The sequence below is a fragment of the Schistosoma mansoni genome (assembly GCF_000237925.1).
Source record: "Schistosoma mansoni, WGS project CABG00000000 data, supercontig 0207, strain Puerto Rico, whole genome shotgun sequence".
NCBI lineage: Eukaryota > Metazoa > Platyhelminthes > Trematoda > Strigeidida > Schistosomatidae > Schistosoma > Schistosoma mansoni.
Window position 1 is genome coordinate 343,488 of NW_017386079.1, and position 12,175 is coordinate 355,662.

The 12,175-nt window shown below is 38.1% G+C and overlaps 1 protein-coding gene across 2 annotated transcripts in view; it reads right to left on the reverse strand.

The window, feature by feature from the left end:
* Positions 1-1,249, reverse strand: part of Smp_098370.1 (ubiquinone biosynthesis protein aarf(E.coli)/abc1, putative) — a gene marked incomplete at its 3' end in the record, with an annotated part of 14,274 nt that extends 13,025 nt beyond the window's left edge. The window contains exons 1-3 of one of the 2 annotated variants that reach the window (XM_018792987.1): positions 1,055-1,249; positions 944-1,011; positions 699-899 (exon numbers count right to left, since the gene is read on the reverse strand). In XM_018792987.1, the coding sequence (XP_018647190.1) occupies positions 699-899; positions 944-949 (207 nt within the window). In that variant the 5' untranslated portion in view covers positions 950-1,011; positions 1,055-1,249. The remainder of the gene's footprint in view (positions 1-698; positions 900-943; positions 1,012-1,054) is intronic. The other variant, XM_018792998.1, reaches the window with a different exon arrangement.
* Between the last annotated feature and the right edge of the window lie 10,926 nt (positions 1,250-12,175).

Below are 12,175 nucleotides of genomic sequence, written 5' to 3' on the forward strand. Positions count from 1 at the left end.
ACTTAAGGCCTCATCGTATGAACTGATCTAGTTTTAGTCCCAGCAATGTAGTAGGTACTATTTTACAGATAGAATTCAATGGAGTCAAATATAACTTAGTCAATCGGTTATACGCAACGTAGAACCTGATACATGTGTAACCATTTGAAAGGTCACATAGAATATGGCAAGTCGCCCGTCATGTAAAAGATGACAATCCTAAAATCAGTAAATAGTCCTAAAGCATGTATACAAGAGCATCAAAGGTTGACGTCAAGATGCTTTACTTGTGACTGGTGAGTCACAGAATTGTCACTGGTATCTGGGATAAAAAATGGGGCTAAAAACTCTATATATTTGGTGCTGATAACCTCAACTTGATATCATACGTTTTGAAGTAAAAAGTAAATGTGTGCAACTTGCTGAGTACATATCTAAATATTGTGCTACTTGTCGCGTCTGTAATACCGAGGACAACCGAATCGCTTGCCATACAAATACGATATCTAGGTGATTCCGAAAGATCTACATATAACGCGACAGTCTACAGAAATTTGACATTTTATTTTTTCCTACATGTGTGGAAGTCAGTGAAATGTATATCAAAAAAATAAAGTGGTCACGTGTGTCCAGCCTTGAAACCGGCTTATCAGCCAATAGAGGTAGAGTAGAATGAATGGTGAATTCCCTAAGTCTACATGAATGCATTATTAACATACCTCATCCCCTGAACGTACAAGTGCTTGATCATGCAATTTTTCTAATGTTTCTGTGTACTGAACAGGTAAGACATGGTTCATACTAGCTAAACCCTGTCCCATCTTGATATATAAGCCTCCATTATAAAGACATCCTTTTAATATTCTGTCCGCAGCTCTCTGATGGCACTTAGCTAGTTCATCAAGATAATGTTCAGAACCCTAAAAAACAGGACAACACGAAAATATATATTCATGGACTTTACTTGCATGTGGGAATATGGTCATAGTCCACTTATAATCCATAGATATAAGGGTTCCAGTATAAACAGCTCTAACATTGAAATTAATAGTAGTTCGACTACTCAAATAAATACCTCAAGAACCTTTTCGCTGTCAAAACATGATTGTAGACATTTCGTTCACCCCCATTATGTAAGTAAACATAGTAGACAAAAGAGCTGAATATCGGAACAGAAAATGCCAGTCCGGAATACCTAGCGTGTTTAGTAGTTAGACCTGTCAGGCGAGACCACCTACCACCGAACGTCATACTACCCGGATGATCATACCAAGGTCAGGCCAATCAGAAACAAGGACACAAGTGGAAGAATCTTAGGGCGCCCTATAGGAAATAAGGCTAGGTAGGAAGGTCTAAACGTAGGGATGTAAACTTCACTTTAAAACTGCTATAGCATTAGCTGATGCTTCATATTTCTGTGGGAATTTCCTCACTTGCTGAACATCAGAAACAACAAGCCACTTGTAATAAGGTATTCGCTGTGCGCTTTTTAGCTAATGTTCCGAAACTTTAAACTTAACTGGACTGAAACGGCGAAATTTTTGTTCTCGGGAATCCACATCCAGTTATTAAAGAAGGGTTTCAGTTACAGAAAAGTTTAACTACTGTTCTAATATTCCGGGAACTTGAAAGGAGAGGATGTAAATGGACAATTGAAAGCTGCGATCACGAAACAAAACACGTATCGGCAAATTAGTCTCTGAAACAAATAGATTTGTAGATATTTGATCCCCTTCTTGACCTCGCTAGCTTTAACGAAGTTTGATGGTTGAACTCGATTTATCAACTATAATATTCATGCTTCGACTCAGCTAGGATGAACCCTTTTCACTTCTAGATGGTCAGCCTAGTAGTCCCACGTCTATCTGTCTCCGAATCTCCTCAAATATATTGTTTTCCCAGTCCTTATCATCCTCTCCCTTGTCGTGGATGTGTCGTGCTTAAAATGTTCCAATATCTGGATAATCTGGTTCTGTTATATTTTTGTGCCTTCAAATCTAGTCTCTTCAATACCATTAGGGCTGTGGCAGATTTTTTGCTCTCTATCGACAAAAAGGAAGGACTCTATCATCATAATCCTTCGTAGTAACTTTACTCGATGCATATTCTAAAATTCAACACAGCAATTAAAGAATATGTGGTTTGTTTCGCCTATGTGATGTACAATTACTTCTGTATTTTCCGTTTTACATCATTCGAATTCTTTTCGCATCATCAACTACAACCACGAAATTCCCGTTTCCAGTTTATTCTGTTGATGGTGCCACAGGCATTGTACTTTGACAACACTTTAACCAGCAACACGTTCTATAATTGAATGGTGCCCACCCAGTGAAATCAAAAGTCAGAAGCGAGGAGGTTAGAGGATATATTTGATAGATTGTCAATATATCAAGAAGTGACTGATCTAAACTGGCTAGTGATCGCAGGAGAAGTTGAGCACGGCGTTCCCACTAGTGATCTGGTGTGGATGCATGATCAAGCGCCTTCATCTAGGTAAGTCCATTGAAACTAATGTGGTCCAATGTCAAAGACGTACAGAGCTATTGATTTTGGGGATTTATTTACCCCTACACTGTCCATAAAACCGTGAACCTTCAAAGTAGTATATTTGGATCATTTTCTACTTAACAACTTTACTGATGGTATTCAGCGACCAGGTTTGATTAGCTAGTGTTAGCTGAAGTGGTATAACTGTCTAATTTATCCTGCCGTATGTTGAAGATTCCGATGTGTTTATTGAGTGCATATTGATTTAAGTGCCAAGGTTGTGAAGATTTTCTAGTCTTAATACTCTATGTATGCAAATTCTTGATCGAACTTGTTTCCTTAATCATCTACGTGTATTGATGTAAATAATGACAAATCATGAATTTTGGCGGCTAGCTCGTGTTCACGCAGTCGAAGATGAAGATAACAACAACTTTAACCGATGTGGCATTTCTAGTAATTATAACAGTTTATTTTGTGGATTATGTCTGACTTTCCTCCTCGTTTCATTTCATCCTCCGGTTTGTTTACGACGGACAGAAGGGAATTAATTGATTGAGGCACTCCACAGCTTCAGTATTCCTTTTTCAATTCCTGACATTATCTCCGTGTAAAGGATATACCATAAAAGCTGCAAGTAGTTAATAACAAACTTCAATCATAGGTTGGAGCACGTTACCAAGTTATACCTGTAATCTTGAGTAAACCGTTACTACCCATAAATTACGGTCCAGTGTCGACTAGCTTCACATGTGTTCGAGAGACTTAAATGTCTGTTCCTGCCTAACAAAATTATTAGTTGGCGTCACATATTCGAACAGGTAAGCTTGTTTTTACCAACTAAACCGACACAGCAGCAGAAAAGGGTGTGAAAAAGATGAGAACCTGACAATTCATACATCTCACCAAAACAGGAATAAAGGAATATAGTGTTGATAGCAGCCCCTGAAATCTTGGAACTAGATAGGAATCCCAGTTGTTTCTCCTGTTCCATCAGCGTCTAATTCCATCACCGATTATTCTATACTAGATTATTTTGTTAGCTTACTCTTATATCGTAGTCCTCACTAACCGATCTATTGAGTATCACCCCAAAAACGCTGAGAATGTCGGCGCTCGCAACAGACCTTAAAAGATTGAGCTGTACTCCAAGTTCTAGGACTCTCCGAACACATCGTTACATTCAGACACATCTCCCGTTCATGAAAGATATAAATGCCGGAGATTTTCTGTAGAAATATGTTTAGAGTCAGTAGCAGCCTTGAGCACTCGTCCAAGAGTGACGTTATGAGACAAACAAGATAGGGCTCCTTCTTTCATGAACTAGTAGCGGTACATTTACTTGTCGAAGACCACCTATAAATAGAAGTATTTAGTGTTATATTATCGTATGCTCACTATAACGTCATTGAGTTTCACTTATATTAACTCACTACTTCATTATTTCATTGATAAGTGCTCATATGCATTGTCTTACTGCAATATCGACTGATATTAAAATTGTGTTTACTGGCTTGATCGATCAAAATATCTGATCAGCCGTGTATATAGCTAGCTACTATGGCTAATCAATAAGCATCTACACCATTTACATGCCCCATTGAAATAGATTCGTTATAATATCACTCACTGGCGAACAAAGCATTTTATCAAAGTAGACATCTTTGGGCTAGTAGTTATTGTGGGTATGGAACGAATATCTATCTGGATTTAATTTATCTTGTTCCAACAAACCCATCATAATCTTCATCTCCATGCTTACTTGGGTCCATGAATCTAACCATTAAAGTGGCTAAGCAGAAATTCAACACCTAAGGCCACTAGTGCTAATAAAGCCATCGCATCCAAAAATCATAATACCTCAATAGCTTAATAACTTAACCATGACATACTTGTAAGCCATATAAGTGCTCTTAATAGAGTCTGAGAAGCCTGGCATAATTAATGACAACGATAAGTGAGTAATACCGCGCTATGATTTACAATGTATTGATGCAAACCACATATGTCATAATTTTACAAAAACACTTCAACATGTTGATACTTCTCGATCATTAAACGTGAATAAATTTTAAGCCACCGAAAGTATTAAGCATCAGAAATGGTACTACCTGTTTTCCTCTGGCTGATCCTTAATAAGCACTATATGCAGTCATTCATAGTAATTTTTCGGTATCGTCATACAGAGCTGTTACAACTTAACAATAAAATAATATGATTCATGCGGAAGACAAAGGTACTAGAAAGGATTCTATGAATAGGCCGACTCATGACTGTCAATAAATATAGTGTTGTTTCCCCATAGCTGACTTTATCTATCATAGGCATGATGCGTTGATCTACTGGTTGTTGCGTTTGTAAATCATTTAGAACTTTGTTAGCTTGTCTGAAGCTTTAGAGGCAAAATCATTCGGGCAAACAAAAAGTTAGGCGGCTGAGATAATCGGAAGTCTGGAGGTCATTGTCAAATTTACTTCAGTAATAATGAACGTTTATGCAGTTATCGTAGACATGGGCTGGAAGTCAATAAATTTGAAAGTCTGATTTCTAAGTTGTCTAGAATAATAAAGTCAACTAACTTATGAACACTAGTAATTCTTTACAATCAGGCTATGAGTACGACTGTAAATAGACAATTCATGAGATATCAAAACACTGGGTCTAGGGCAAATGTCTCCCAGATGTACTTATGTTCATCTGATTACTGTCAGTTTTCTGTTTCGAAATTCATGAAATCATCGATGTTTTCCTTTAGTAAAAAGTTTATTTTCGACAGAAGTTCACAGTGTTGGTAGTGTAAGATCCAATCCTAAATTCCAATAGGTCTGTATGTGGTTGAATAACTATAGTAGAAGTTTAGTAACTCGTTTCAATCGAAATCAGAACAAGGTGTTTTGGAGTAATAATGGTTCTAAATTTCATCATATATACAAATGTGCAAATTTACCTAAACAAATATTACCACCCAGTTATTCAACCGACAATTGATACCAAAATATTTAATCTAAATTACAATGAATAGCAAAGTGGTAAGAAATATATGAAAATTACCGAAAACACCAAAAGGTTAGTGTTGTTCTATCCTTTCTGAATAGATCAAGTAAGATTCCGTTTGAGCGGCTGTTTTATAACACAAAATGTTTCAATATCTTGGAAAGTGCTCCAAATTACAACCAAAAAATGCACGATCCCAGTCAAAATCAAACCGCACAATCAAAAAGCGAGCAGTCAATATGGCAGCCGCCAGAATGATAACAATTAAAACAAAATACAGTTCAGTAAGGAACATAGAGACTCAATAAAAACGATAGTAAAACCAAGAAAATCAAACGTTACAGTCTTAATTAGCATCAAAAAAGTTAAAAATATATACAAATAAAGAAAACGTAAGGAAGAAATCACAAATGTATGCATGGAGGGATTTTCACTTTCAAAATGGATCTAACAGGTAGTACCACCAAATTTTATCACAATTAGGACGAAATGAGGTAGAAGAAATCTCTACAGGACCAAATAAACAGCATTTAAATAAACAAACCGAATGAGGCAGTAGTTGAAATTAATATCTTTCATGGTTATACTTCCGTTCACTCAGCAAGCCTAAAGTAAATTCAGTTGTAGTATCGAAGTTAGCAGAGAACCTTTGATCAAGATTAAAACATAGTTCAAGTAACCATTAATTAAATATTTTCTGGACGAATTTTGTTGCATCTTATTCTTGTGGTGGACCAAAACGTATGATAACCAAAAATTAGTAACAAAAATATTACGTCTAACGTTTATGTATCAGTTAACAATTAAAAAGTTAATTACGCACAAATAAAAAATAAGGGACGTTACTTAAGTCTTCAGGCTATTACGTGTTCGGCTGAGTTTGGTCCAGATAATCCACAATTATAAAAGATTAGTAATCCCAATATGGACGATATGGATCCAGTAAATTTACCAAGTGTAGAATTCAATAAGAATGTCACGACTGTTTATAAATATAGATGATATGCAATGAATATTTCATTTAACATATTTGCAGATATAGCAGAACGATGCAATGTGAATTAGAGTGTATTTACTGAGGAGCAGTAACAGTGCCGCGATATGTTGTACTCAAAACGGAAGGAAGTCAAGTTACAAGTGTTCAAAGTAATACACTTAAATAACAAGTACAATTGTTTAATGCTAAAAAGTACAGAGTATGAAAATACACAAAATACATGCAAAAACTATGAAAAATTATTTACAAAATAGGTTTTATAGTCCTATCTCCACATTCTGTATTGCATGGTAAAGGGTAGTTTTGTTTAATAATAATAATATATTTCTGCAATAGCAGGTACATGCCATTTTTACAGGCATGATCTACAATTTACAACATATACTGGTTCACAGTATGCATCCCAAGCAAGGTTGTTTAGTAATTATAATCTATAAAAGTTGATAGCAGTTCATTCGTCCACATATAATGTGTTTTCATAAGAATAGATTCCAAAGGGGCATAGCGTCCACGTTACATACCAGATCCAATCTCGACAAAAAGTGTAATAGGGTTTCGGTCTTGCTAAGTATTTATGTAATGCAGCTTTTTAAGTTTATAGTTGTTATAAAGTAGGCTTGTGGAGCGCCTGGTTCGAACTATGACCTTGGGAAAGTGCGTTCGTCGAGCTTGTTCCAGATGTCAGAAGTTACATAGCCCCACCCTCAGGGCGAAATTCTGAAGAGAATAGAAAAAAAAGAAAAAAACCGAGGAGCAGCAAGGCATTTGGATATGAACGATAACCAATGCTTAACATTTGTTAGTGGAACAGATGGAGGTATGATAAATTATTAGATTAAATTGATACTAGCTCATGTTGCAAGAGTGAACTGTGATTAGGGGCTCCAGAGGAGAGAAGGCAGTAATAAAGAACAATGAGTTGTGATATTTGTCAAGGTTAGCGTAGGTTCCAATGAAGGAGGGAAGTCAAGGTTGGAATGAGGAAGAACAGAGAGTGCATATAGAGAGTAGAGTGTTGAGTAAAATAGCAACCATATCCTTTACAGTCAGTTTTTTTTTCATCATCCGATGCCTGCCACACAGTTTTCATGTAAACGTCCGAGTTAGCATGTTAAAGGTTGTCTTAGTAGAATAGTTAATCCAGCACAAAAATTAGAAACATGAGTCTGAATGGTGAGTGTAGGAGAACAATCTCAATATCACAGATTGATTGACTTGTTCTCATCCATAAAGAGCCTGATACAAACAAAATGTTCTGCCCCACAAACACGGGTGGATTGAAATCATCGCCCTCACCATCAGTGCTTGCTGGTCAGTAACTCCACCCTCTCTCCTTTTGTGATGTTAGGCTCATTTACGCTTATTTTTTGAATGTATATCATACCTCACACAATGCTCTGTGTTTCACATCCTGTTGGAAAACACTATTTCTTTAAGTACCATGTTACAACCTTATCAGACAGTTACAAATTATGGACTGTGGGTAAGGCTTCGATGCAATGTTTTTATTGACTATATAGTAAAGTGTAGGTTACGAATCAGAGTATAGGCATTAGGAAGGGTATAGTGTAGGATATTTGTTTATCATAGTAGGCGGAAAAGTGGAGATTAATATTAGTTACAGATAAGGTAAGATAACGAGTGGTGAAATAATATTAATGGCAAGGCAACATAGTGTACAGATGAGTAAAAAGCTGATAAATAGACAAGAAGTAACTCACACTAAATTCGCGCTGAGGTTGTTTTGTTCTATGCTAACCGGTTGATGGGTGACAGGTTCAGTGGCTGTACGACCACTGGCAGCAGGCAGTCGATTGTGCGTTTCTTCTGACGTTTTAGGGTATTTATAAGCGTCGTTTAGCGACCGAGTATTGATAAGTCCAGTGAGTTGCCTGTCTACTTCAATTGAAAAGAATTAGTGAGGGGAAAGTATCTAATACAACTACAAGGTAGGGAAATAAGGCGATTCATTCTATATATGTAGAGAGCCTATGATGTCTGTGTGGGACGTGGATGTGTTCGTTTGCACCAGATCTATGCAGGTGAGGGCTTGGTCAATGAGTCTTGCAAACGTATGTAATTTGTTTGCCATGCGTATTTCAGAAGGCAGACTGTTCCATATGAATGCGTACTTGATAAGGAAGAAGTTTTCACGTGTTTTTGATCCGTGTTTTTCAATTTTGACTGTGGATACTTTGTCTCGAAGGTTGTATCCATGTGAGTCTTGGTAGAGAGCTACATTACATGTGGAATAAGTAAGGTTTTTAAGGAGTCTGAAATAAAGAATTAAGTTAGACCTAAGCCTTCTTTTCCAGAGGGGTTCTAGTCCTAAGATATGGCATCTAGATTTGTAGTCAGTGAGTTCGTCGTTCTTAAGTATTTTGCGAGTGAAGTCTCGCTGTATTCCTTCCACCTTAAGTATATCAGATAGGCGTAGGTTGGAAAATAAGAACGAGCAGTATTCGACGATGGGTCTTACGCAGGCTTTATACAGGATGATTTTAGTTTCGTTTTGAAAGAAATTACGAAGGATGAAGCCAAGCAATCTCCGCATTTGAGATGCTTTAGTTGAGATATGTTCAGAGAAGTTAAGACTGTCAGAGTAATGTACCCCAAGGTCAGTTACTGATGTCAGTCTGGGCAGTGGGTTTTTGTTAAGTGCTAGTTTTAGTTTAAGTGACATGTTTCCAATGCATAGCCAACTGCATTTCTCTGTGTTGAGCTCTAGCCCCCAGCGTTTGCACCAGTCGTCTACTTTGTTGAGTTCATGTTGGATCGTTTGCATAGTACTACGTACATCACCAATGTCAGTTTTATAGATGACTTTTAAGTCATCAGCGTAGAGGTAGGTCTTACCTGTGGTAAAGCACTTGCATATATTGTTGATATAAATTATAAAGAGCAATGGACCCAAGACACTACCCTGCACAACACCACTGGTTATTGGTCGAGGTGTAGATGTTGCAGAGTTAATCTTGGTTATTTGGTATCTGTTTGTGAGGAAAGACTTAATCCATTGCAATAGGGGGTTTATAATTCCAACTGACTGGAGTCTGTTGATTAGAAGATTATGGAGTAATTTATCAAAGGCTTTCTTTATATCGAAATAAAGTATAATCACTAGCTTTTTCTGGTCATGAATGCGAGTAACCTCGTTAAAGAAGTCTATCAGACATGTACTACATGATCTTGTTCTAATGAAAGCATGTTGTGATGGGTCTATTAGATCTTCCTTAGGTAGGTGATCTGATAGTTGACTTTGTATCACTTTTTCCATTATGCGCGAAATAACTGGGGTGATATCTATAGGTCTGTAGTTTCCGACCAGGTTTCTCGGTCCTGATTTGTGTTTGGGAAGAACATACGTTACCTTCCAGGCTTCAGGATATATACCCGCCTCTAAAGATAGTGTGTATATTTTGAGCAATAACGTATGTATATCCGGCCCCGACATTTTATAGAGAATTGATGGTATATCATCGGCACCAGAGCTCGCATTCGGCTTAAGGGTTTTGATGGCGGTATGTATACTCCTAATGTCAAAGTTTATGGTGCTAATATAGCTTTTGCTTATGCATTTTATGTTAAAATCTGGGGCATTAGATGTATTCCCGTTTTGTGAAAACCATTCACTTAGCAGTTCGCATATGACGGTTTGGTCATAGTACGTCACGCCATCGTGCAGTAAAGAGTGAATGTTGTGATCTTCGTTCTTTCTCATGCGTTTTGCAAGAAGCCGACATAAGTTTTGGACTTTAGATGCAGCTGTGAGCGCAGTACGTTCTTCTGTCTGTTTAGTTTTGTTGTGATGACTTTGCACTCCTTCAAGTACAGAGTATACCTGGTGAAGGGCACTAAAGTCTTTTGATATAAAGTACGTCTTTCTTAGTTTTCGTAGCTTAGACTTAGCCTTTTGGTTGATGTAGAGAGCAACTGTTTTGAAAGCAATTTTAGAAGGGATGGTAGTGTCTAGTGCAGATTTGGTGGTAGTATTGAATATTTCCAGTGTTTCTAAAAGGTTATCACTGGCGAAGAAAGTGTTCCAGTCAAAATGCTTCATAAGAAACCGAAAATTACTCCAGTCGGCATTTGCATAGTCTCTATAGTGGAAACACGTATTTAATGTCTTTAATTTTTTGCGCTTGGCAAGAATCGGAAGGGTGCAGAAGACTATTTTATGATTGCTGTTATGGAACTTCTCGCCAACCACCACTGATGTTGGTGTGACTTTGTGACAGAATATCAAGTCAAGAATGTTGTGATTTCGGGTAGGCAGGTTAACATGTTGCTGCCAACTGTGTATGTCTAAGAACCTTAGTATTCCTTCGTAGCACGGTGGGCCAGAATGTGTCTTCCAGTTGATGGTTGGAAGGTTGAAATCATCACAGACAATTTTGTAGGCGAAGTCAAGCGAGGCAGCCTTAGCAAATGACTCACTTATAATGGTGTCAGTCAGACTGGGGGTATTCGAAGCTCGATATATACATCCGATTAGTATTTTACATTCAAGGGTGTGTACAGTAAGCCATATCGAATCTAGTACTTTACTGAGGATATGATCACTAAAGATTTCCGCCCTCATGTTTTTTGATGCATATATGAGACAACCGCCACCCTTCTTGGTGACTCGGCCACAGCGGAAGAGCTCATACGTGTCTATTTGGAGGTATGTGTCTGTGATATCGGAGGACAACCAACTTTCCGTTATCAAAACAAGTGAGGGGTTGCGTAAAAATAATAGGGCGCGTAGTTGTGTCATCTTATTCTGAATAGATCGGGTATCGATTAACATTAGTGTCAGGAAGGATGAATGTTTGTCTAGTAAAATGGTGTGCTGTAAACCCTGTGGTTTGTCGCTTTTGCTATGAGAAGAGGAAAAAGTGGGAGTATTGGCTCTACGTTCTTGTTTGTTTAGTTTAATACCAGCATAGTTAACGGGAGAAAGGTGGTCGGAGGTTAGTTTGGCGAAGAAAGTATGTTCAGGAGTGTTGGGTAGAAGCGGACGAGTTAAATGGATTGGCGGTGTATTTGGGGGTGATCATGTTCCGTCAAGGAGCTTTTAAGACCAGAGACAGTTATCGACGGTGAGAAAGATGTGTCACTCCCCATCAGGTCGGAGTATATAGAACGTGGTCTCAGAGTAGTGGAATTGTCGCCCTCAACATTTGGAGACCCCATAGCAATACTGTTGAGGGGGAGGGAGATAAAAAAGGATGAGGTGGTGTGTGTGCCAAATTAGGGGAGATCAGAGGGTTATAAAAAGTGGTTTGGCTCTGGTAGTATTTAGAATCGATAGGTGGGTCCCCAAGCAGGCCAACATTATGGTTGCCTCGTGTGCAGTGGGGTGTTCTACTCCTATTACGGGTAGTTGGGGGAGTTGTATGTTTCGAATAATTATTGCATGATTGTCTGACATTGTTGCCGGGGGAGGAGCTCCTGATGGGTGGCCTGCACTGATTCCTGGAGCTTGCATGAGTGTAACTATATGGCTTATTGGCATCCTGCGTACTTGTGGATGTTGCCCGGGGTCACCACGAGATTAGATTAGCGTGCTATGTCATCCCACGACGCATGCATGTGCAGCCTCCATGACAATAATTCTTGATCCCGTGTGTTTTGCATAAGATCTTCTACTATAGGAAGATTGTATTCTGATTGAAATATTTTGGTATCGAGCTTTAGTATCTTCTAGAATAATATGGACGTTTGCGCTTG